This window comes from Balaenoptera acutorostrata, chromosome 9, assembly GCF_949987535.1.
Source record: "Balaenoptera acutorostrata chromosome 9, mBalAcu1.1, whole genome shotgun sequence".
Lineage (NCBI taxonomy): Eukaryota > Metazoa > Chordata > Mammalia > Artiodactyla > Balaenopteridae > Balaenoptera > Balaenoptera acutorostrata.
In genome coordinates, this window is record NC_080072.1 from 79,437,675 (window position 1) to 79,465,066 (window position 27,392).

General features: G+C 39.2%; 1 protein-coding gene and 1 pseudogene across 2 annotated transcripts in view; one reads left to right on the forward strand and one right to left on the reverse strand.

The window, feature by feature from the left end:
* ARHGAP42 (Rho GTPase activating protein 42) overlaps positions 1 to 27,392 on the forward strand; it is a 298,470-nt gene that overhangs the window by 67,463 nt on the left and 203,615 nt on the right. For both annotated transcript variants that reach the window (XM_057552511.1, XM_007191210.2), the window contains exon 2: positions 4,689 to 4,784. In XM_057552511.1, the coding sequence (XP_057408494.1) occupies positions 4,689 to 4,784 (96 nt within the window). The remainder of the gene's footprint in view (positions 1 to 4,688; positions 4,785 to 27,392) is intronic.
* Positions 5,942 to 14,980, reverse strand: LOC103013406 (importin subunit alpha-8-like; annotated as a pseudogene).

Genomic DNA, 27,392 nt, shown 5'->3' on the forward strand with positions numbered 1-27,392 from the left:
CTGCTTGTCATGCTTTATACATTTGATCTATCTTTTTGTATTTAAGAGAAACGTAGATTCTATCATTACACAATTTGATACTTTAAAATTCACCAATAAACTCTAAGAACTGAATTAGGTTTTAAATTCAAGGTCTGTATAACTGGATGTGAATCAATTTTGTTTACAAGGATTTAGTACCAGTACTTGTTTTGTGCATCTGACCATTGTTTAGAAATCTTAGACAATTAGGGAAGAATGTGTTCCATGGAGTTATGTCAGTGAAAGGTGTTGTTCTTTCTAGTTCAGAATTGCACTCAGTGGGAGATGGAGCCAAAATTAAAAGTGTGAACTGGATTCCTCATTTTTCAGATTGATCCATATGACTAACAGAAAATATCCTAAGTTCTTTACTTTGGTCATATTTTTGACTTCATCATTACTTTGGTTTTTGGAAAATGAGAACAAACAAAAGGAAAATCAAGAACTCAGACGACTGAAGTTGAAAATAAGTCGTTTTTCGAACTTCCCCTTTATTTTTGGGATTATCTGAACTAGTTGAGAACCATATTTTCTTGTATAGTCCTGTCTCATTATGCTTCATTATGTCTCATTATGCTTCATGAACATCATTCATGAATTCTTGATTCTATTCAGCATTGAAAAAGACACCCATCTCTTACATAGAAATACTGAATGATCAGGTAGTCTCTGTCACGGCATGATTGCAGTGCACCAAGAGAGAATTTGAAACTGCAATCAACAGACTGTTTTACTGAGCACTTTCCAAGGTTGTCTAAGGCCTAACGGCTGCCACCTTCATTCCTGAAATTTTCCCTTTTCCTTTCTTTTCTGAGGCTTTCAACAAGGAAACAGCCAACACATTTTAAGTGCTTAGCTGTATGTCAGACACTGTTCTAAATGCTTCATCTATATTAACTCATTTACTCCTCACAATAAGCCTGAGAGATGGGTTCTGTCCCACTTACCAGATGAGGTACAGAGAGGTTATGAAGGCTGCCCATGATCATGCCACTGATTGGTAGAAGCAGGAAGCTAACCCATTTCATCTGCCACTAGAGCTCATACTCTCGATCCCTTGGCTATATGGACAGTGGGCTCCTGTGTTCTTGTTCAGAGATGGGAATTTTTACAGTGTACTCACTGAGATCTCTGTGAAAGGATGAAACAGCTTACCTTTCTCAGTCAAGGAGCAAGGCCATGGGAAGCAAAGAATGGTCTAGGAAGAAATGTTTGGTTGTGGGGTTTTATGTCAGGAGTTCCCTAGGACAGCGGTCCCCAACCTTTTTGGCACCAGGGACCGGTTTCATGGAAGACAGTTTTTCCACAGACGGGGGTAAGGGGGATGGTTTCAGGATGATTCAAGCATATTACATTTATTGTGTACTTTTAATTTCTATTATTATTACATTGTAATATATAATGAAATAATTATATACCTCACCATAATGCAGAATCAGTGGGAGCCCTGAGCTGGTTTTCACTTGCCACTCACTGATAGGGCTTTGATATGGGTCTGCAAGCACATGATTTATTATGGTCTCTGTGCAGTCGAACTTCTCTGCTAATGATAATCTGTATTTGCAGCCTCTCCCCAGCCAGATCATCAGGCATTAGATTCTCATAAGGAGTGCGCAACCTAGGTCCCTCGCGTGCACAGTTCACAGTAGGGTTCGAGCTCCTATGAGAATCGAATGCCGCCACTGATCTGACAGGAGGCGGAGCTCAGGCGGTAATGGGGGTGATGGGGAGCTGCTGTAAATACAGAAGAAGCTTCGCTTGCTCGCCCGCCACTCACCTCCTGCTGTGCAGCCCAGTTCCTAACAGGCCACGGACCACATTACCAGTCCTGGCCTGGGGGTTGGGGACCCCTGCCCTAGGACAAAGCTTCCAGGTATCTCCTTGAGTTTGAGGGGAAACCCAGAGGAACTTGTGGTGATGAGGGGAGAGAAGGAAGGCTATCTGTTACAAGATTCCTAAGCACCCTGATCCACCCATATTACCTACTACCCCCACTCTGCTATAGGAATTCCATCTGTGACTTCAAATCCAGTTTAGCATAAGGCCTATATGTTGTACATAGAAAAATAAACGTTAAGTGGAATGCTTTTCCCATTTCTCACGGAGAGTACCTGCGCACAGCTTGGCTTAAAAATTATCCTAGGAGTCTGATTTTTTTTTTTTTTTTGTCTTCTCATAACATTTGATATAGGTGTTATGATTTCTTTACCCTTAGCCAGAGCTATGCAATGTCAGATAAATGCATACTTTTGCATGCATGGGTCCCTTCTGTTTGGAAGGCCAGTCAACTTTCCCACCCTTTGAGCTGGGCTTGAATGATAACAACTGATGCCATTTATTAAGTTGCCTAGTCTGTACCAGGCACAGACCTCATTTAGTTTTTATAACAGCCTGTGAGATGAGTATTCCTTCTCTGTTCCATAGGTAAGAAAAACAGGTCTTGTGAAGGATGAATGATTTGTCTAGGGCCTCACAGCCAATTGGTGAAGTCTAGTTCTGATGAAGCCTTTGTTTTTCTCATTGACTAACAATCCACTAAGGAGGCTCTTTTCATCTTTCTTCCTGAGATCCCAAAGCAGAACCATTCTTAACCTGATAGACCTTTCTATTCTCCTAAATCCAAAGTACCTCTTAAGTAGAATGTGCAGCTGGCACCAAAGTTCTACCCCTCTTTTGGGAAGAGGTGTTAGTCTGTGAGTAGTAATACCCTCTTTCCAGAGCACAATTTATTTTTTCAAACAAGATTTAAAAAAAATCTCAGTCTTTGTGTGTGTGTGTGTGTGTGTGTGTGTGTGTGTTAAAAGCCTCTCTAAGGCTCAAGACCTGTGGTCTTCAGAATTCCTGTTGGTGAGGGTGTTCGTGAGTTCTTGATTCACATGGTGCAGTAAGTGACCTTCTTGTTTGGAGACCTATTCACTCATGGGTGCTTACTGTGATTGGTACATGTGCTTGCAGTTTCATGAGTGGTGGGTTACCACATTAAGTCCTGGTGTCACGTCTAGGCATTGGGCCATAATTGTTCTCTTAAAGAAAAATGATTCTGATGCTGGTTAAAATCGTAAGGAGGACTTTACTCAGGTCGGATCCTGTAGATGTCGAGACTGTCACAATAGGGGAGAGAGTTCAGGCTCCACGCTGAATGCAACAAGAACAAATGGGGATTTATAGCCAAGGAGCATGTTGGGTGGTGGGGCTTGGGGGGCCGTCAGTGGATGGAAAGTTACTAAGAGGAGAGGATGTAAAGGTTTGGAGGATTCTTGATGAAGGCAGGTCAAGGGCTTAAGCATCAAAGGTGGGGGATGGGGAATTTGATCAGATATCAGTTTAGATATTCTCTAAACTGACTTGGCAGGATTTTTACTAAAACTGGTCTATGTAGGCCCTGCGAGGACAGAGAGCCAAAGTAGAGGCATAGTCAAGAAGAGGGCTCAGAGGAGCCTGACTGAAGATTGGTCAAGGAGAGAGTCTTTGTCAAGTCCTTTTGCTTGAATTAAATGTTAAGCATTCAAGGTATCAGAATTGAACGATGGGAGATAACATTAAATAAAGTGTGGAGAGACTTCCATAAAAATGTGTTTCCTACGGGCATAGACTTCTGTGAAGGGTTAGCATGGAAGATCACAGTAGCTCTGAGAGGTGGGACCTCTAAAGCTTCCCTGATGCTGCACTGTCAGATTGATTTAATTTTATTTAACAAACATAAATAGTGCTTATTAAGTGCCAGGTTCTGTTCTAAACGCTTTGCAAATGTTACTTTACTTAGTCCTCAAAACAGCTCTATAAAGTGGTTATACTACTGTTATTCACTCTTTACAGATGAGGAAATAGAGGCCCAGAGGAGTTAAAAAAATTTGCCCAAGGTCACATAATGAGTAAATGGCAGGACTTGGATTTCAACCCAGGCTGCCTTGGCTCCAGAGTCTGCATTCTTAGTCACTGTTAGGTTGCATCCTAGGCTTTTGCCTCCCAGGAATTTACTTCTCATTATTCTGGGCTTTTCTTTATTCTCTCCATGATTAAGGAAGAATTCTTCTTCTGGATTTAGTCACTCTCTGGAATTTGTTCAGACTGAAGTCAGGACTGAGGAGTGTATTTAGCTTGAGGTCTCCTATAAATCAAAAGGTTATTCGTAAACAACTTTTCTGGTGGCCTTTCACCTTAGAATGAGAATGTGTTTATTGGTAAAAACACATTCCCTATCTGCTCCACATTCCCTGTCTGTATAGAATAACATCGGTGACCCTTTCTCATCAAAGGTTCGCTACTTTTCTTTTTTTTTCCCACCAGTAACCTTGGTAGCATTCCTTCTTCTTCTTCTTCTTCTTCTTTTTTTTTTTTTTTTTTTTAAATAAATGCTCCATTTATAGGGAATGAATGGTAATTCTTTGATAAAGGCTTTGGGAAATTGGCTTCCAGATAATACACAACTGGCACCAAAACTTTCTTAAAGGGGCAAATCTCCTTTGGAAGCAGAGCAGATCTAATCCCTAAAATATTTCTTTAGTAGTCCCTTTAAATTCTGCTTAAATTTATCAAGCTGGTATTTTAAAAGGTTCTGGTTAATATAGCATTAGCAGCAAAGTTATGTAAATACATGTGGAAACTCTTGAGTATTCCATGGTATTGTACCTTCAACTTACAATTTTTTTTTAAACTTTTAATTACAGATCTGTCTATGGCAGTACAGAAATTTTCCCAGTCACTGCAAGATTTCCAGTTTGAATGTATTGGTGATGCTGAAACAGATGATGAAATTAGTATTGGTGAGTTGTGATATTTTTCAATATTCTAAGTAATAATTTTAAAAGTCTTACTTCAGATAATGACTTGATTGAAATCAAACAGATGCACACACCCAAATACTAAATATGTCAAATATTCTGACTTTGATAAAAGCATAAGGGTGATTTTTTTGGTTTCTGTGGAGGAGAGTATTATGAATTGTTTTAAAATTGAGCTCTGTGGTTTTTTCCATAAGGAAATTGCTTAATCATTTTATAATTCAGCTCAGCCCTTTGAGAAGATGTGGATAACACTGTTTTTCTTTGCCTCAAAGTGAATCATTCATTCAAACAAATACATATTGGTCATCTGCCATTAAATGTACAAGGTACTGGTTTAAGAATTATCTTACTTTTTTTTAAAACTTAATACTGATTTCTCTTTTAACTTCAGTATTTGTTTATAAAGAAAAAAAAATCAGTCAGGACGTATTAACCAGTATTAGTGTAGGACACAGAACCTTACTGGGGATCAGGAGACTTGAGCCCTCATCTGATTTTCCCACAGATATTTAGCAATCTGACCCTGGTGAAGGTATACCCCTTCCTGAATCGGATGGTTTCATTTCCCATAAGTGAAGAGGTTGGGTTATGTGGTCTCAAGTTTTATCTGTATCTGAGTTTTTACTGTTTGAAGATCAGATTCATGTAGCATTCTTTTCCCCACATTTTAACAATCCCTACTTGCCAGTTTGTAGACATGGGGTCCGTTTGTAGGCTGGATTAGAGTCACGCAATCAGAAGACTGTATAAAATATGTGCGTACGTTTTAGAGAATAATATACTAAGTGTACTTACCTTCCAGGTAAAAATAGAATATTATAAGCATTTAGAATAGTGACTCCCAAACTTTAATGTGTATATGATACACCTGGAGATCTCATTAAGTGCAGACTATGATTCAGAAGGTCTCAGATGGAGTGTGTGATTCTGTGTTTCTAACACACCTGAAGGTGATGTCAGTGTCACTAGTCCACGGACCTCTCTTTGAGTAGCAGGGCTTTGGAATCCCTGACATGCTTCTCCACAATCATACTCCTCTCCTTCCTCTGCCTTTTCTTTTTCTTATATAGTTTTGTCAGTTATATATGTATTTCTAAAAAATACATTTTTATTGACCTAAAGTATCAGGTCCAAACCTAGCTGTGAAAGGAAAGAGCTCTCAGGAGAAGATAAGCCGAATGAGTTTCCGATTCATTGTGCGGCTTTAGCTTGTTACATTCACAGAAGTTCCGTCTGGAGAAATCACGTGCACAGTCCTCAAACAAGCTGTTTCTGGTGTGGGGTGCATGTTGTGCAGTTGTCACATGGCCCAGCTGGCCTCTTTCAGAGGAGCTGGGCCGGGTGGTTGCTTGATTTGTCTGCTCCTTTAGGAGTGTTAGGTGTGCTGAGGGGGTGTGGAGGTGGCTGGTCTTGGGATCGTGAGGGGCCCTGTACGCCCTCAGGTCTGTGGGGAGAGGCGGCTGAGCCCGACTTGGCTGAGGTGTAGGTAGGGAGCCTCTAGGAAGGAGGGAGAGAGGGCTGACACATGGGCCTCAGGCAGCGTGACTTCCTCCTCTTTACAGGACACATGCTGAAGGCCAGCATCAGTGATCACGTGACACTGACAGCTGGAACAGTTGTCATCCTGTGTGCCGTTTCATGACGTTTGTGTCATAAATGTCTAGCCCCCAACATTGGCTTTGGAACACACCTCACCAGACAAAAGCCTCGGTTATATTACTAAAATACTAATATAGTAGCATTATTATTTAGAAGAAATAAAGAACACCCACATACTTCACATAACAGCCATTATTTTCACTTAGTAATGAGACTGTAAAATCCAAGAAGGCAGAGGCCAGATCTTTTTCTTTTTTTTTTCTTTCAATCATTTCACTTTAGCCCCTGACCCAGGGTCTGACTCGTGGTAAACCTTCGGTTAAATTGTTGTATAAATGATATAATTTTCCTTATAAACTTAACTTTTTCACTTATGTGTATCTTTTTCTAATATAATTAATATAGTTATACTACATATAACTACATATTGTATATAATTTGTTACTTCTCCTTTATAAAGAGGATTCTAGCAAATACTTCTGGGTTTTTATAGATATTGTAAGTTTTAATGATTTTATGATTTTAAAATATTCCATAGGTTCATGTACATGAATGTATGAAATCATCTCTTTGGTACACTCAGACTGCTTCTAGTTGGTCTTTTACTTTTTAACAGTGCAATAAATATATTTCTGCATATTTCACAATTTCCTTTAAGCTTCTTACTTAAAATATCTTCTTGAAGCCACATGGAGTAATGGCAGAGGTGGGCGTTTTTAACCACTGTGCTCTTTGACCTTGCAGGCAGATGGATGGTAGGCGATTTCCCCCCGTTGTGGTGAACTTGATATCTCAACTTTGCTCTGTTTCTCTCTTTCCACTTTGTCTAGATGGATGTTATTGTTGTGGCTCTTGCAGATTAGATTGGAAAGGTGTGAATTGATCAGTATGTGAAAGCTTATGATAGGCGCTGAATATTAAGTTCGAATGCTTTCAGGGCTTTGAGGAATTAAATCCAGGGTTGGGGAGTGGAAGGTGAATACTATATAGGGGTAGATGTTATGGCTCCCTACTTTTAAATCAGGAGACTTATTTAACTCCTACTGGGAATTTGATTTAAACACCAATGCTTTGTTAGGAAAACCTAACTTAGAGGACAGAGATGTATAAACGAAAATTATTTCTGAAACAACTAATGTAAAAATATAGATATATTCCCATATCCTCACCATCCAGCACTTTTAATCCTTTTACTGAGCCCCCAAATGCACTGTCAATAGTTAAAAATAACCATGTATATAATAAATAGTAGAAGACTTTGAATAATCATTCCAAACATGGAGGAATTGTGAGGCTAACGCAAGCTGTTGTACCAAGGACAGTGATCTAAGAATGTATCCCTGAGAATAATGGGTAAGGCTGGTGTGGATGGAGTGCAAGAACTATCCCTACCTACCTTCATTAGCTTCAGTTCCACGGGGGAAGATACAAAGTTTCAGCTGTCTTTAGACCAATAAGGACCTACTGTATAGCACAGGGAACTCTGCTCAATGTTATATGGCAGCCTAGATGGGAGTTTGAGGGAGAATGGATACGTGTATATGTTCCGCTGAGTTGCTTTGCTGAGCCCCTGAAACTATCACAGCATTGTTAATTGGCTATACTCCAATATAAAATGAAAAGTTAAAAAAAAAAATAGCTTGTTGAAGCCCCAGTTTCAGCTCCTTCTTTATTCCTCTGATTTAATAAAAGAGGAATGAAATAGGGACAGCTGTGACGCTTAGCACTGAATAATAGCCATAATACTCTCAGCCAGAGTAGCCTTGAGACTTACCATTGATGTAACCACTGAAGATGATGACTTACAAAAAAAGCTCATCTTTTATTATAAAGCAGCAGTGTCAGTGCAAAATAACTTGTAAAGTCAAGGCATTTGCAAACTTTCTGCATATAAGTTATGGCGGTGGGAGGGGGTGGAAGATGAGTAAGATGTCTGTTTTCAGTGTGCTTACCGTGGAATAGGGCAAAAAACAGATTTTGAGCAAAGTAAGGAAAAGAGGGTTCTGTTACTATATCAGTATGATGACTCAACTTGTGTAAGCTGTTCCAGGACTTTGTTAGGCACGTAGGCCGGTGTCTGTCCTGTAAATCGGCCCCACTCTTCAGCTGTCCCCATCTGCTCCCACCCTTCTGGCCTTGTGCTTGCCGGTTTGTGTGTTTGTTTTTTTGGTGCCAGTGAGACAGTGCTGGCTTGGAAGGAAGCAAAATGGGATTAGTTGTCTGGGACCAGTGGGGAATTCCTGTGGCTCAGGGAGCAGGTCAGTTGTTTCCAGAACTGAAGTCCCAAGCAGGGCAGCATCCTGTACTCTCCTTTGAGCACCTCGTTTCCATCTTACAGCAGCAAGAGGCCATTCGTTGCTCCTCCCTCCTCTAAGGATGATTGAGCTGCCTGTGAACTTTTGATTGCTTCCTTTTATCTGCCTACCACAACGCTGGCCCAGTGGGAGGCCATCCAACTTAACTTCCCACAGCTGTTCTAACTGCCCACTTTTTATACTACTTCGTTTTTCTGGACTGAGTAAAGACATTGAGTTAGGAGTAAGTTAGGAATTGAGTGGCTGGATGCTTGGGGATTAGAAATTGGTGATGGAGGGGAAAGGAATGATTACAAACTGGTATAAGATTCAGGCCTCCTCAAATAATAAATTTATATGGGTAGACTGGAAACAAAATGTACCGTTGTTTAACCATAATTATACAAAAGACAATACCTACTGCATTAATCCTGGTATGTGTGTGGGAATTGCTAATGTCATGTGACCGGCCCTAAAACCTTACTAGTAGGAAATAAAAAACTATCTCTACAGAAAATAAAACACTATTCTTTTGAAAACTCTTTACAGTGGTTCATTCGAACAAGTAGAAGCTCAAAGATATTACTGTGAATCTGTCTGAGGCTGTGGTTTTTGTTATGCATATTTAGTGCCTATAATTTGAAATCACTTTTAACCAAGTCTTAAAAAAAGTCTACATTAAAAACAAAATCAGATATTGTTAGTCACGCTGAACCGGTGCCAATAAAAATATTAGTCATTAATATGAGGCAAAGCTCATTCATTCTATGTAATCTTGGAAACCATTGGAAAGTCCAGTTGTGGTTTTCCATAAATAGCTTGGCTAGTGATGTTGTATGATGGCCTATTGTAGTGCTCAGGAAAGTCTTGGACAATGTGAACTTTGCACTCAAGAGATTAAACATTTACCAAGAAGGAGAGTCAGTTTGCTAGTAAATATTCTAGGTGGGGACTTATTCCTTTAGACATACCTAAACAGAAAATTCCTGTGGTAGAGACAGGCTACATACAAGCACTTGTCAACTAAGGTTATGGCTTCCAACTCTGAGTGGAGAAATGAGTCCATGAAGTAGGTAATTCAGATCAAAATATATTTCATAATATTGATAATTGTACAGATAGTTCTGACTTAACTCATGTATTTGTGTTCAGGTATTTACTCTGTTTTGAATACAGATATGCACACATAGCAATAACAATGGTTAATGCTTAATAGTTCTTAGAATGAAGAACATGTTATATCTTTTTTTTTTAAACCTTTACAAATCTTATGTGTACAGATTGACGGATGGTAACTCAAACTGAACCACGTTTTGTATACTGCATTGGCTGGAATGTGCCTTATGTTTTGAATTCTTTTCTATTCTTTTGGAAAATACGTTGAAAGGTGAGACTATAGGAAATTAATTTAAAATAGTGACATTTTAACTCACAGGGACTTTATTGTGTCTTCCTGAGCAAGCAGTGTTTTGCCCAGGTGCAAATATTTGTTGTTAGATTACCTCTCTGAAGCTGGGTGTGCGTCAGTGTAATACAGTGGCTAAGTGAAATCGCCTAGACAGAAGCCTGAGAGTGATCACGGATGCTTGCTCAGAGGGTGTGAAGTAGAAGACCTTTTTCAAGGGGGTGGTTGAAAAATTTTTTTCATTTTCTTTGTTAGAGGAATTACTGGGGGAAAATGCATAAATCTTTTACCAAATAAATTCATTCACTTCAAGGATGCATCTGTTAGGTCTAATGGAAAGGTAGTATTTGATCCAGTTTTCCAAGTGATAAATAAGAATATGGTCTAGTGTGGGAAGTATGGCAAACAGTTTGCTTTGTGTGTTTTGAAGGGATTCCTTTATAGAATAGAAACACTTTGAGAGATAGTAACCTGTATTTCAGGTTAAAAAGAACTAGTATATTTATACACCCCAGGAAATGCACTTAAATGATCATAAATGATTTTAGCTAAGAAAAAAACACACCTATTTTCTTCAAGTTAAACTAATAAAATTCAGCTGTTAAGCTATTAAAATGAAAATGCTTCTGTAAAGATTTTCTTCAGAATTCAGTTATGAGCTACAGATACTCATCCATACAGATCACTACTACCATTTGTCTGATGATATTGGGTTGCATAAGGTAGTGTGGCCATGAGACTCTTCTTGGGCATCTCTTAGGAAAAAGTTAGCAAACCAGACACGATGCCATTACCAACCACAACTGAACTCTTCAAAAAAAAGACCTGTGATTTTATTAAATTCTGGGAAACAAATTACCTTCTCATTTGCTGAATCAAAAGAAAATCCATCAGTTATTACGAACCCTCATTACAACCCACTTAAATGTGGTTATATAAATCAGGAAGTCCTCTATTAAAGTGGAACATTTCCAAATGCCTAAATTGTTTATATAAATAACATTTTCTTTTGAACTTTGTAGAGGAAGCATATTTGACTTTTTATGGCTCTCAGTTGGACAATTGAATTATTGTTTTCCATTTTCTTTTACCACCCTTATTTTTGCACCCACACAGAAACCACCCACAATTAAGGACTGAAACAGCTGGGAAAGTTGCACATTTCAGGTGGAGTTCCTCTCTTTAAAAAAACACACCACTTGAGAGAGATGTTTTCATCATATTATCTCTGTATTTTAAAGAACTTTATTTGATTTAATTTGAAGTTCAAAAGCTTAGATTGTTTTTCCAGAATCTGAAGTTAAAAAAAAGATTCAGAAACTTATCATGTTAAAAGTCACATCTCAAAGAAAAAAATTTGCCTTTTAATTTATCTATATACGTTAATCCCCTGAAACCCCTTTCTGTCTTTTGTGATTTGTTTTGCTGAACAAAAAGTGGCTGTCTTTATCACAGAGAAATCAGTCCCTTATCTCCTCCAGCAAATTTTATGCTGTCTGAGGTCAGAAAGTTTTCTCACGTTTCTATTCCTGCAAAATTCTTTAGCATCTTATTTGTAGCAGAAGCTTAGTAAATATTTGTTGCATAAATAGTCCCCCTGGAAAACCTAGTAAACGTTTCTAGAAACAAATCACTTTAAGGTGCATAAATAAAATTTTAGAGTCATATATTAAAAAATAAAATGTACGTATTTGGGTATATCCAGAATGATTCTTTTCAGTATGGTAATAAACTAAATTTTGAGAGGGAAAATAGTTCATATATAGTCATCCCTTGATATCCACAGCAGATTGGTTTCAGGAGCTTTCATGGATACCGAAATCCTTAGATGCTCAAGTCCCTTATGTAAAGTGGTGTGGTATTTGCATATAACCTACACAATCCTCTTGTATATACTTTAACTCATCTCTAGTTTACCTATAATACCTAATACAATATAAATGCTATGTAAATAGTTATAAATATGATATAAGTGCTATATAAATAGTTGCCAGCATGTGGAAAATTCAAGTTTTGCTTTTTGAAACTTTCTGGAATTTTTTTTCCCAAGTATTTTTAATTCACAGTTGGTTGAATCTGAGGATGCAGAAGTGGATACAGAGAGCCAACTGTATTTATATATAAATACACAAACACAGACACACACATATATGTAACTTTTGCATATAATTGAGAATGATTTAGAACAAATATCTTAATATTTGTAAATGTTTCAAACCAGAGCTAAATATCGTAATATTCTTTAGTTTATTATTCAGTGTTTATTGACTACTTGTTAGGTGACAAGCTCTGTGCCAATCCCCAGGGACCTGGTGGTGAAAAGAGTAGTCAAAGCTTTTGCCCTCATGGAGTGTACAGACTAAAGAATAAGATGGTAGCAATATCCTTCCTTTAGGGATAACATGCCTTAAAAAAGGCTTATTTCAGGGTGAGTGGATAGAGAGTGAAAAGAGAACTCTTATCTATGGTTAGTGACTTATAAGAGATCAAAAAAATTCAACAAAATGACTAGACAGTGAGATAAATGCTCTGGCCCAATATAACTTGGGATGCAGGAATATACAGTTGATTCTCATTATCCACAAATTCTGTATTTGCAATTTTGCTTCCTCTACAATTTATTGGTATCCCCCAAATCAATACCCCTGGCACTTTTGTGGTCATTCTTGGTCATCTGTAGAGAGGTGAAAAAGTTGAGTCGCCTGACTCATGGAGAATCTACTGTATAAAATATGGTGCATTTTATAGGTGCATGAGGCAGCCTTGACTCATTGAAGACAAATATGATAGATTTTTGCTCTTCTATAAGAGCAATAGGCTAAAGTGTATTAAAGAAGAAAATTCAGTTGGGGCTTTGTTATTATGCAAAACATTATGACAAAAATGTCATCAAGAGTATGCCATGCTTCAGGCTTAAAATTATAAACTAACCATATGATTCCAATTTTACCAACGCCATTCTATTCATACCTAAAATAAAAGAGATGTACTCCAACTGTGGTTCTGTGGGTCAATGCAAGTGCATTAAAACAAACAAATAAACAAACCAGGTATCCATAGGTTACATTATAAAGTCAAGCTACCCATGCCCCATTTTCTCCTGGGCACAAACCCAGAGAAATGGCCAAGTTCCACCTTGTAAGAAAATCTCATCTGGGGCAGCCTTCTTCCAAAGGCTGTCAGAGTAATCTTTTTAAAATGCAAAGATGATGTCAATTCTCTGATTAATGCCCTGAAATGGCTTCTCATTATCTTCAGGTTGAAATTCCACATCCCTAACATGGCCTATTAGGTCTTGTCTACCTGCCCATAACCTTCACACATGCCATTTTTGTTGTTGTTGTTGTTCGATGGAGGTGAAAGTGTGGAAAATTTTATTATCATTCAGTTTTAAAAGTTTTATACCTGTGGTACACCAAGGGGAAGGGGATCTTAAAGAAGTGACTCGGCTTCCCTGGTGGCACAGTGGTTGAGAATCTGCCTGCCAATGCAGGGCACACGGATTCGAGCCCTGGTCTGGGAAGATCCCACATGCCGCGTAGCAACTAGGCCCGTGAGCCACAACTACTGAGCCTGCGCGTCTGGAGCCTGTGCTCCGCAACAAGAGAGGCCGCAATAGTGAGAGGCCCACGCACCGCGATGAAGAGTGGCCCCCGCTCTCCACAACTGGAGAAAGCCCTCGCACAGAAACGAAGACCCAACACAGCCATAAATAAATAAATTAAATAAATAAATTTATTTAAAAAATTAAAAAAAAGTGCTGAAAGAAAATATTTGAAAAAAAAAAAGAAGTGACTCTTTGGGTCTGGTCCCTGGTTTAGGAGTTGTGGAGCTTTGGTATGTGTTTGTTAAGTGCTTTTAGAATTCACGATCTTGGTCCCGGGCTGGTAAGGTTGTGCCAGTTTCTTCTTCCTGGAGGATAAAAAGAGGATGTCGAGGATGATGATAACAATTTTGGTGTCTGGGATGGTGAGAAGATTTATTAGAGGCTCCAAGACTCCAGCCTGGACAAGCTGGATCAACTGGTCCACGGTGCCCCCAGCTGTGAAGTTAGCCACTGTCCAGACAGCCTCTTACTGGGCTTTAAGTTCTCCAGTTTCTAGAACAGCCACCAAGGGAGGCAGCGCACTGCAAGCGATCGGCTGCTGGGTGTGCTGGCAGGGCCCCGCGGCCACATTGCTTAGGGCCCAGGCTGCCTCCTTCTGGATGGAGGGGCGGGGGTGTGTGAGGAGCTGGGGCCGCACAGCCAGGATGGCCGTGTCCAGGGCCAGCTGGGTCTGGTGGTCCGTCCCCGTGACAATGTTCCCCACAGTGCGCAGAGAGGGGGTCAAGACATTGAGTTCTGAGCTGCTCATGAGCTCGACCAGCCTAGGCAGGACCCCGGTGTCCACCACTTGGCTGATGTGTGCATCGCAGCCGTCGGTGAGGTAGGACAGGGCCCAGCAGGTGTCCGAGAGAACCTCTCCATCTTAGTGCCACAGGAGGTGGAGGAGGGCGGGCAACATCTGCTTCACTGTGTGATCAGAAGGGTGCAGGTTCTTGTTCCAGCACAGGTTGGACAAGGTCCACGCGATGTTGCTCACGAATGTGACTGGTATACTTGATGAAAGCAGGGTCAGCAGATGTGGAATGGCATCACTCGAGATAACGTTGTCTCTGAATTCTGGTCCATCATCTGCTATATTACCAAGGGCCCACACTGCCTGTTCACACACAGTCATATGAGTGGAAGACAGGAGCTCAACCGAGGGCTGGATGGCCCCTCCATCCACAGCGGCACGAGTCAGCTCTGAAGTCCCCAAGGCAATGTTGGTCAGAGCCCAGACTGCCTCGAGCTGCAAGCGGGGATGAAGGGATGACTTCAGGAACAGAAACATGTTTTATTGCGTATTGGTAAATATTAGGTATCAGAAAGGTAAGCCGTGGCCCATGTGTGTGGTAGGTGCATAGTTTCTACCTTTGTTGGTGAATTTCCTGCTTTGCTTAATAGAGTTGATCCACCCATGTTGAATATCATGTAAATTGTGCATCCACTTTGAAAACAGCTTTTGAAGATAGTATTGTGTCACAGTTGTCTTCTTGGTGTGGAGTAGTTTCTATCTTTCTATTTGGGTGCTGCATTTCTTTAGTTCTAGGATAATTCATGTACCTTCTTTATGTACATATGGGGGTGGGAAGATGGGAAGTTGCACAAGCTGTTGTTTATTTTTGTTTGTCCGTTTTGTTTTTTTGAATTATCAGAAAGAGCTACTTCTGACAGAAATGTTGGCCTGGTTTCTTAGAATCGCAAGTTTAGTATCGTAGAGTAGAAAGAGACCTTGGAGAACATGGGAGCTAAATCTGTCATTTTGATTGAGATGCAGGTGAAATGATTTTCTAAAGTCACACAAGCATTAGAACCTTGATCACCTGGCTCCTGGGTCATGAACTTTGAGTTTACTTGTTCATTTATTCAGTAAAGCACTTGTGATTTGTTAGACACCGTTTGGGTGCTGAAGACACATCAATGTACAAAACAGAAAAAAAAAAAAAAAATCCCCACCCTGATGGGTTTGCCGTTCGAGGAGTTAGACGATAAAATACATAACTTCATTATATATTATTAGACCATAAGTGCTATAGAGATACAAAAAGAAGGGAGATTACTTAAAATTTTTCTTTAGTATTTTTAATATACAGATATCTAATTTCAAGATAGTGGTATTACTGTAAACTGCTTATAAAATGAACCTCATTTTACCCTCCATTCCCTGTGTGATCAATCAAATTGATATGACTATGTAAACATTGACCTGTTTCTGGATTTGAAACTATTTGGTGCAAAAGGTGTAAAGGTATCTTCTTAGCTGGAGTACAAGGAGTGGGAGCCACAGAATATCGTAGAGGGCTTGCCGCATAGTCTCAAGTTTATTTTACATGTCCTCAGGAGACACTTGAGGCTTGTGATTGAAGTTGCCCTTTAGGAGATTTATTCTGGATTCAATTTATGTGATGAATTATAGCATGGAAGTCTTTGCCAGTTCAGAGTTGAGTCAAGGATTGCCTTCATCAGCATTTTTTTTAATGGACCAAGACAGAACATTTCTAAATATGAATGAAATAATAAAAGTACAGTTTCAATTTTGACATTAAAAGGTTTGAACCAGAAAGGCAATAGTCCTGGAGACTGTATCTGAAATAAGTGAGTTAGGAGGCAGGACGTGGGCACCCAGAGACTAATGAAAACTCACTGGCAAAAGGCAAGGACAGCATATGAGCAATGGAGACAGCCTTGGGGTAGGGGAGGAGGAAAGCAAGAAAATAGTTGAATAACAGGCCTACAAAAGAAAGAAAAGCTTGCCTTGGATAGTTATCAAGGAATATGTGGCTGGGAAAAAAACAGCTTAATTCAGAGTAATTTCTCAGTCATTGAGAGAATTCGGCATAGTTGCTGAGTCATGATTCGGAGGGCTGTAGAGAGAAGAGCTTTCAGGTCCTGCTTGATTCTTAGGACTCAGACATAGTGTTCTGTTTCTTCCATTACCAAGAGGGCCACGAGTAACTACTTCTGCCATTGAAAGTACAGATGTGCTTTAGGCAAGGAGCATTCTTACAAATCTTATTTTAAACAATTACACACACACACACACACACACTCACGCATATCTACTGTTTTCTATTTAAATATATTTTTAACTCCTAATTCCTCACACAAAGCATGCATTCCTCCCCCCCACCCCTGCCACAAAGTCAGCAGTTGCCAAGCTGCCTAGCATCAGAATCAAGTATGGGGAGCCTTAAAATTTTGATTCTTGGGCTTCACTCCCAGACCTGAACTAAGGTAGAATCCTCTGGGTTGAGACGTTAGGAGCCTTTCATTTTATGGAGATTCGTGTTGTCTGATGCAGCCTGGGAAAAATTGCTACTCTAAACAATATACTTGTGCTTTATACCGAGGGAGGGAGGGGGGCACAGCTGGGGAAGGTACTAAAACTGGGAAAAGGTCTGTTCCAGAGGAGTGCTTTGTGGGTCACCAGATCCCTGATGCCTAGCATTTTGCCAGTGGAGCCACTAAGGCTATAGAAGCCATATGTTTGTGGGGAAACCTGGTCATTTGTTGCCCCATTTTTCCTTCACAGCCTGAAAAAAGGTTTTGGTTTATGCAGAACAAATTGGTCTGTCTATCTATCTATCTACCTATCTATCTATCTTAGAATGAGAGATAGTGTTTATGGGCCAGTGTAGATGCTGTGCAGATTACTCAGGGATGAAGGAAAAAATCAACTTTTCAAATTAAAATCCCATATAAGATGTCATTTAGTTCATGTTGACTTTGGATTCTCTGGAATTCTCTACTAATGATATCTTCTGAGTGCAAAGAACCTTATGGGTAATTTGGTACATGCAACATGAATAAGATCTTCTTATAATAGAAGGGGGTCCAAAAATAGCTTTATGATATCATCACTATGTTACTCAAGAGAATGTGCTGAGTGCTTTAGGTAGAGTAGTAAGAACAGAAATGCTGTGAGAGCACCAAAGCTGGAGAAGAGACATCAGAAGATGCTTAAAAAGAGGATGTTATTTGAGCTGAGTCCCAATATCTAGGTAAGATACAGCTTAGGAAATGTATTGGGTTGGCCAAAATGTGCCTTTGGTTTTTAAGTAAAAATAAAAGCCACATTTTTCATTTTCACCAAGAACTTTATTGAACAGTGTATTCACACTTTTGTTCTACTACCTTGTGCCATTTTTCAGGCAACTTCATAATTCCATCTTCCCAAAACTTTTTATCTTTTTGAGCAAAGAACTGTTCCAGGTACCTTTTACAGTCTTCCAGGGGATTGAAATTTTTTCCACTAAGGGAATTTTGTAAAGACCTAAATAAATGGAAATCCAAAGGTTCAATGTCTGGTGAATACGGCGGATGAATCAGAACTTCCCAGCCAAGCTGTAACAGTTTTTGCCTGGTCATCAAAGAAACATACAGTCTTGCATTATCCTGATGGAAGATTATGCGTTTTCTGTTGACTAATTCTGGATGCTTTTCGTCGAGTGCTGCTTTCAGTTGGTCTAATTGGGAGCAGTACTTGTTGGAATTAATCGTTTGGTTTTCCGGAAGAAGCTCATAATAGAGGACTCCCTTCCAACCCCACCATATACACAACATCACATTCTTTGGATGAATACTGGCCTTTGGTGTGGTTTGTGGTGGTTCATTTTGCTTGCCCCGCAATCTCTTCTGTTCCACATTATTGTACAGTATCCACTTTTCATCGCCCATCACAATTTGTTTTAAAAATGGAACGTTTTCATTATGTTTCAGTAGAGAATCACATGCGGAAGTACAGTTAAGAAGGTTTTTCTCGCTTAACTTACGTGCAACCCAAACATCAAAGTGATGAACATAACCAAGCTGGTGCAAATGATTTTCAGCGCTTGATTTGGATATTTTGAGTATGTCGGCTATCTCCTGCGTGGTATAATGTTGATTGTTCTCAATTAATGTCTTGATTTGATCACTATCAACTTCAACTGGTCTACCCGACCGTGGTGCATCGTCCAGTGAGAAATCTCCAGCATGAAACTTCCCAAACCACTTTTGACACGTTCAATCAGTCACAGCACCCTCTCCATACACTGCACAAATCTTTTTTGCATTTCAGTTGTGTTTTTACCTTTCTTGAAATAATAAAGCATAGTATGCCGAAAATGTTGCTTTTTTTCTTCCATCTTCAGTATTAAAATGGCTACACAAAAATTCACCAGTTTTGATAAGTCTCTTTTAAAATGCACTCTGATATGACAGCTGTCACGTACAATCTAACAAAATTGTTTCAAATGAAGTTAAAGACAACTAAGTGCTACTAGAGCCATCTTACGGAAAAACAATGAAAGAACCTTTTGGCCAACCCAGTAGTTAAAGGAAAGACATGGAAATGGGATACTATAGGAATGTTAGTAGTTTCACAGTACTAAGAGATCAGAAGTAGTAGCATCTCAAGCTAACACAGTTGGAAAGGTACTTTGGGGTCACATAATGGAGGCCCCAAATCATTTGCAATATGGACTTCTGAGTTTATTTACTCATTCAGTTTTTGAGTTGGATAATGACACAATCAAAGGTGCCCTTTAGGAATTTTATTCTGACCATTACTACATAGGGTGAGCTGGAGCCATAGGAGCTGGGAAACCAATAACTAGGCTGTTGTAATAGTACAGCAAAGATGAAGTGATACCCTTACATGGGTATGGAAGAAGGGTAGAGGAGAGAGATCAACAGCATTTGGCAATTGAATCTGTGGAAGGAAGGACTGAGGATAATCCATCACTCGAGTTACTAGGAGAACGGTGTTAGGGGCCCATTTATATGTTTATATGTGGCCAGGGTACCTGGGGGTGGAGCAGAATTACGAGTTAAGTTTTGGTACATGTTAAGTTTTGAGATTCAGACAAAATTCCTAGTAGAAATTCCCAGGATATATAATCAGATTTGTTACATTTAGAATAGTGAGGTGGGGTTGTGGGACTGTGCCTAGAATAGAGGGAAAGTGTATAAATTTCAGGTGAGCTAATTTGAGTTCAGAGGTTAGCTCTGACAGTCATTAACTCTATGGCCTTGCATATTCTTTAACCTCTACATGTCAGTTTCATTATTTGAAAAGTAGGAGAATGGTGATAGAAGATTTGGGTGTTTTACTTGTGAGCGCCTCGTAGGGTGTTGTGAGGGTTAAAGAGCTGTGCACCGTGCTGGTGCGGGTACCAAAGCTCCTTCTTCCCCACTCCCAGGTCTTCCTGTCTTCCTCCTTCATGAGGATGGGAGTCCACTGGAGTAAGTGCGTAGACGAGGAGAAGGAGAAATGGCTTGTGAGGAGAGAACAGTGCTGGTGGAAATAAGAGCGGGAGAGAAAAAAATGGAGAATGGAGATGGAAAAGGGTGAGATTAGAAGCTTCTTGGGGAGTTGTTAGTTTTTGAGAGGAAGAGGGCCCCTCCTCTGAAATAGGCAAGTTGAAAAGAATGGAGACCATGTTGATCAGAAAAGCAGGAGGCCAGGCCATCTGGTGTGAGTGAGGGAAGTTTGGGGCTGGGTTCTTGAGAATGGAGAAAATTCTTTTTAGATGGCCACTGTGGGAAATAAGATTAGGAGTAAACTAGAGTTGAAGAAAAGGATTGCCAAGAAGCAGAAGCAAAGGGGTTAGATTGCTTGAACTCTTCGTGTCCTTGTGGGTGTGTGAATTACAGAAGAGAGAAGGTCATTAGAGGTTAAGAGGTTGTGGAAGAGAGAGGCTGCATATTGGACAAGGAAGCGGATGTTGAAGCTTCAGTAGGGTGGTGGCAGGAGGATTGGGTGCAGAGGAGGAGTATGAATGGGGTGCTTCAGCCTTTGTGGAATGTGAAGAAGTGTTGGGAGGTCAGTTCCTGATGCCAATAAGGAGGGGGGGTGGGAGTGTACTTGGTGTAAATGCTTGTTTGTTAGCAGCAAATTACTGGTTGTTCCCTTTAAGGCAGGATACTTGGCGCCTGGTTATCCTCTGAGCACAAATAGTTCTGGCTCTGTTTGCCTTTAAAGATGATAAGCCTCTTCTTTTCTGTAGTGGAGCTGGGTAGTAGGCTGGCACTATCTTTTATCTACCCCCCCCTCCTTTCACAGTAATGGTTTGCTGGAAGAGAATAGACTTTGGAATCAAACATTCAAAACTGAATACTTGCTTCTCTACTTACTAGCTGTGAGATCATGGGGCAAGCTACCCCAGCTGATTGATCTTTTTCTCATCTGCAAAATGAAGGTAACACTTAACTTCAGTACCTCATATCATTGGTTGGGCATTAAATGAAAGAGTTTATGTAACATCTCTACCTCTTGGCAGAGCCGCTCCGAAGTGGGAGTGGTTTACATCTTGGGAAAATGGTTTCTGAATTGGGAGTTGTTTTGGCTTTGGGGAACAGGTCAAACACCACAAAACAAAACAAAAACTAAAAAAAGGCAACATCAGAATAGCACAGTTCTTCATTTTCTAATTAATATGTGTGCTTGGAAAGAAAATTAAATATATGTGGCTTGCAGACGATGTTATGCACAACAGTACTTATTGCATCAACATAAAATTTCATAGTAAAAAAAAATTTTTAACTAGAATTCAGATGAAATTCATTTGAAGTAATGAGTAGTGGGATGAAGTCTTGGGAGAAACCAGCTGGAATTAAATTTTGGAATTGTGTAAAATTGAAAGACCGCCTTTCTGTATTTGCATGTATTCATTTGTCAAAACTTGGCCTTATGTGAATTGTTATATACTTTATATCTATATCTATATAAAATAACAAGCCCAGTCTATACATCTATATCTATATCTATATCTACCTATCTGTCTATATGTAGAGATAACAATAGAATTCTCAAACTACCCGGTAGTTTGGCAGTTTCAAAGCAGATATTACTGAAAGGTCCTATCCCTGTTCAGAGAGAGTATATGAAGGAAAATCGTTAGACATATAGTCTAGAATTATTTCTGTGCATCCACTGTGACTTTCATCTTGGAATCATAATTCTCCTCACTTTTATTAGTTATCAATCTGTAACAGTAGTAGTAGTGGTAGCTTTCTTTTATAGGTGAAGCCCCTGGCTTACAGATGGTATCTTTCTTCTTTTGAGTCCAGTTATTACGCCAGTGAGGATAAGATAAACCAGACTGAGTATCTAGTTAGACCAGAAGAATGAAAGATTGACATTTTGGCCACAAGTTCTGAATCTCAGCCCAAATGTACAGTGGCAGTCAATGTTGGGACCCACGTTGATAGATCAGATTAAAGTCTAGCACAGGTTAGTGCTTAGGGACCCAAGGAATGTCAGAACCCAGGTATGGAAGGAGACACTAGGAATAGGAGTTGGGAATTTAAAAGGAGACATATTACTGGTTAGAACCCCTGCAAAGAATCTGGCTAATATGGTTAGAGGATGAACAGGACCGAGAGAAAGCAGAAAGAAATCACTTGATATTAAGCCACTGGATTCCAAAGTGAGGATTCTGTTCCTGTGTCCTGTTCAGAGTCTACACTGGCATCCAAGTACTGGACAGACAGATTATAGCATAGCTGATGGCAGTATGGAACAAGTGACGAAGCAGAGACAAGGCAGTTCCTAACTCTGTGCAGAGTACCTGGTCAACTGGATAAAAGTTTAATTTTATGACTGTTTTCATTTGCAGGTTGTGCATTTCTTATTGTTCTTTAATGCTTAATTAGAAAACTGTGCTATAATATTAACTTTTTATTACCAAAATAATATCTAATATGCTCTTCCAACTTGATACATCTCATATTTACTGAAACCTAATTCACCTGAATACAATGCTACACAGTGATGCATTGGTAGGATATAAAAAAATTTAAATGCAAGTTTTCAGGGGCTTGTTTTCAAGATTAATCTTGCCTTTTGATTTGTTTGGCAATGAAAAAAAAAAAGACTGACCACCTGGAGGACGTCGTGGAGAACCCAGTTTAGTTACCTCAAAGAGAACTAAATTTGCCTGTGTTTTTGTGAGACCTTGGATTCCACCGGGCTGGGCTGTGAAGCTCTAGAAGAAAAATCAGTTCCTCTGAGTACTAGGGTGTATTACAGTGACCTGCCAGCATTCCGCAGTGGGCCTGTGACTTTTTTTTTTTCTGTTGGTTTAGGAAGCAATTTATTGGCTTTGCAACTAGGCATCCATGGAGCTTGAAGCCACAGAGTGGAAAAATCTTATTTGATGTTGTGGCTTTTGGAAACTAATAACTAGAGTTTGTGGTTGCAAATAATGCCAATATTGCAGACAGAGTGGACAGCCCGTCAGTAGGGATATTAATTGTTACCAAAGACTTGCAATATCTGGTGGGAGAGTTGGTGTCAATTTTTATATCACTCTGTTTTATAGACATAGTTATTTATTATTCAGGCATGCCACAAGCTGACCGTGCTGCCTGCTTTGTTTATGGGTTAAATTGTTCCTGAACCAAAACTTTCCACTGGATACTTCAGCCAGTATGCTACCTTTGATCTTTTTAGTGTTCAGAGAATTAAAACTCCCTCAGTGGAAGTTCCAGGCCTGAACTGCTGATGTGATACCCTGTTAGATTATTGCATGCTTTTGTAGTGTAATGCTGGGTGTCCCTTGGCTATGTAGGTTGATTCTATTCTAATAATTCTCCATGTGGCCTAGAAGGATAGGATGGATTCACCTGCTCTGGCTCAGATCCTCAGTTCAGTACTGATGTTTTACTGCCTTGCTCCTATTCTTCATGAGAAGTCGGTGCCAGAGAAAAAGCTTGACAAAGCCCACTCACACCCAAATAGAAAAGTCAAGTGACTGTTGGGGTATCATCTGGACTTATAAAATATGATTGCATTGGTTCAATCTGGCTTTTATAGACTTTTACAAGTTTTCGTGTTTTCCTTGAGTTTTAATCAAGTCTAAATCCTACTGCTAACCCAGTTCCCCTCTATTCATCAGCATATCTGAACTTCGTAAGTGATTTGCTCACTCTAATAAAGTGAAAAAAATGTGTTGTGGACATAATTGTATATATCACTGGATTTGTGATCTGTACTTTTTTTTTTTTTTGAGTATGTGTTTATGCTGTTTAGGTTTGAGGAAAGACTCCTAGGAGAAATATTTAGCACATCATTGTCTGACTATGATATAAATGTTGGTTAGATGCAGGAGAGACATGCTTTTTCAGTTCTTATAGTTGTGAAATCTGTAAAGCCCAAGCTGTTCAATTGCTGAAACATTTAATAGTATATAATGCTTAGTACTTAAGGTTGTGGAATTATATCAACAATGAACAGGGAATAATTTTCTTTATTCTCGCTCATTCTTACTTCCAGACACTAAACAGATTTTCCACAGTTAGAAATAGTAGGATGAATTTAAGCCTGCTGAAGAGATTGTTAGGAAATAGATATTTTATACAGTTCAGGAATGTTTCAGAATTTACGATATTGGTAAATATAGAAGCCATTATCGTACTTCTTCACCATCTAGGTATAATTCAACTGTTGTCTTTGTGAACGTTTATGCTCTTGGGACCCGTCATAAATGCATCTGAATAATAGATTTCTTTTGTTCCAAAAGTATTTTTCCAATATCACATTGTGGAGGTAAAAAGGAAACCTATAGCAGTGTTCTTGACCTCAATAATTTTTTGGAAAGTTAAAATTTATATATAAAGCTACATTTTGATTGCTCTCCAGTAATCTCATGGTCCAGATGGTCAGGAAGGGGAAAGATTATTACTGGCAAATACAGCCAGGAAAGTTTCATGCAGGTGGCAAGAATGTTGATAGCTAACATAATTTTCCAAAGTATCTGGCCTATCCTTTTCATAATATTTTATGAAGTCTAGAATAAGAGTTGGTATGTTTCTCCTTATAGAGCAAATAGATGGTGGGAATGTATTGTTAAATTCATCTATTGAAAGCCCACTGAGTATTAAGTATTGTTTTTGGAATATTACTCTCACTAAATCAAACTCCTGTCATACCACCTAGGTATCGTCAAGATCTATCATTGCAGGACCAGCTGTTATATTCAGTGTTAGTCTGGACCCCCCAAATCAGATAATGCAGTGGTTTTTATTTATGTGAATATTAATAAATAAAATATAGAGCATCACAAATAATTGATTATAAGAGAAAATATTCGGGTATCAGAAACTTGCATGTAATAAAAAATGTTTTCAGATTTTGCTTAAGCAAAGTCTTAGGAAAAAATGGCTCAAGCAGTCACAAAATCCATAGCCATTTTGTATAAGGCCCTGTGATGAGTGCCGAGAGAGTCATTTTGTATATGTTTTGTGCCCAAGGTCTGGTGGAGAATAGACTCCCTCTAGTTTTCATGGTCTCTTAAGGCATTTGTGGGTCTCATGCACCAGAGATTCTAATACTGGCTTCTAATCTCTAGAGTACTGCTGGGGAACACTAACTAGGCAGCTTGGATCTGCCTGATTTGTGTCGGAGGTACCTGTTGGACTTTGAGGGTGGGGCAGGCAGGGAAGTGACTGGCCATCCATCTGCCCTTTCTCCTAAAACCCAATTTATGTGATAATACCTTGAATTATTTTATACTTGCGTTATAGGATTGTTAATTTCTGTTTTCTTTCCTTGTTATGTTGTGCTTAGTAAACTATTAATGTGATACTTTGACATCATTATAAAGAAAAATATTTAGGGAAAAACATTAGATATGGGTTTAAAAAGTTAGTAGGCCACTGTCCCTAATTCATGAAATAAATTATTTAGTGTTCCTGTTTCTTTTCTTATAGAACAAATGATGAATCTGAAAGCTTCATTTGGACCAAGAAACATAGTATGCTTTTATAGAACTAGGACTATAATATTTAAAGAGAACAATCTTAGTTTTTTTGAAGTCATTTCCCTGAAAAATCAACCAAAGAAAAAGAGGGAACAAAAATTACTGTCAAATTGGGGCAGACCCAGAAAACTGCTGGAAGGAGAGTCGTTTTCGTTGTGGGGAACCAGACAGGCAGTTGCTTTTGCAAATGTTAAAATTTCTCCCCAGACTTCCTCATTATAATCTACTATTGTCACACTGAGTCTATAAATAGTATTTGTAAGGGAAACAGACCAGAAAACCATTCAAGTAAAGCAGAAAATGGCCATTAAGTTTTGGACAAAGAGGTGCAACAGCAAAATGAGAACTTGAGTTTCCTTCCTTGTAACCAAAATCTGATTTAAGGCAACACCACAGTTTTGGAGTAGCAGTTAGTTACCTTGGGGAAACCTTTGGACTTCTGAAGTCATCATCGTAAAATACTCCCTGGGACCACTAGGGCTCTGCTACGTAGGCCAGTGAACATTTTCTGGGTTGATCAACTGGAAGGTTCTAGTATACCCACGTCAGTCTAAAATCAAGTTATAATCTCATTTATTTCAAAAATACCTGCTGACAGGCTTCTCTGTGCTAGATATTTATTTACCCTTTGAGAAAATTAATAATATGTGGTCTGTGCCCTCGTAGGGTGTAGGCTAATAGGAAAATAAAGTGTTTTTCATTATTTGTTTAAAAAGTTATAGATTATTTTTTAGGCTTTACAAAAACTAGCAATCTCCTTTTCTACCAGTCCCTGCCACTTAATTCCTCAGAAAGACTGTTACAGGAGAATGGGGTATCAGAGGATGGTCATGTCCCAGGTCTTGGGCGAGTCCCTGGGATGCACCGCCAAGTGAGGGTCCTTGGCTTTGCGCAGGAAAGAATTCAAGAGTGAGCCATAGTAAAGTGAAAGCAAGTTTATTTAGAGAGATACACATTCCATAGGCAAATGTGGTCTGTCTAAGAAAGCGAGAGCAGCCCCGAAATACGGGGTGGTTAGTTTTTATGGGCTGGGTAATTTCATAGGCTAAGGAGGGGGAGGATTATTCTAACTATTTTGGGGAGGGGGCAGAGATTTCCAGGAATTGTGCCACTGCCCATTTTTTGGTCTTTTATGGTTATGGCACCTGTGGGTGTGTCATTTAGCATATGCTAAGTATTACAGTGAGTGTGTAATGAGGCTCAAGGTCTACTGGAAGTCCAGTCTTCTGCCATCTTGGGCCTAATGGGTTCTAACCAGTTTTTGTCCTATCCTGTTCTTCCTAATGGCTGTGTCATTCTTTTAAAGGTTGTGCCCTGCTCCCTTCTTTACTGTCTCAAGACCACTTTGAACTTTTAGCCATTCCTCAGTTTCTTTCAAGACCATGATTACCTTGCTACTTCTTGAGTTTTTCTTGTTGTTGTTTTGTTTTTTAGTTTTAGGTACCATCCTTTCACTTCATAGTGTTGTCACACTATGTCTTGAGTTCATACTATCTTACATGCTCCTTTCCCTTTCTCTCAATAGAGGTAAAACTTCATTTTGGCAAAATGAATTCAATTTTTAAAGTTTATATTTCAGTGATTTTGTACATATTACTCACGACTCAGTTATTTCAATTATTTTGATTGTGTTATTTGTATAACTTTGTTTTCCCAGGAGTTAATTCACTTGTCCCTTGGTATTTGCAGGGGATTGGTTCCCGTACCCCCTTGCTTCCAGAATCCACAAATGTTCAAGTCCTTAATATAAAATCCCATAGTATTTGCATATAACCTATGCATATCCTCCCGTATTACTTTCAGTCATCTCTAGATTACTTACAATACCTAATACAATGTAAATGCCACGTAAATATTTGTGGCACGCAGCAAATTCAAGTTTTGCTTTTTGGAACTTCTGGAATTTTTCCCCCCCTGAATATTTTTGCTCACTAGCTATAATTGCCTTTGAGTTTTCTT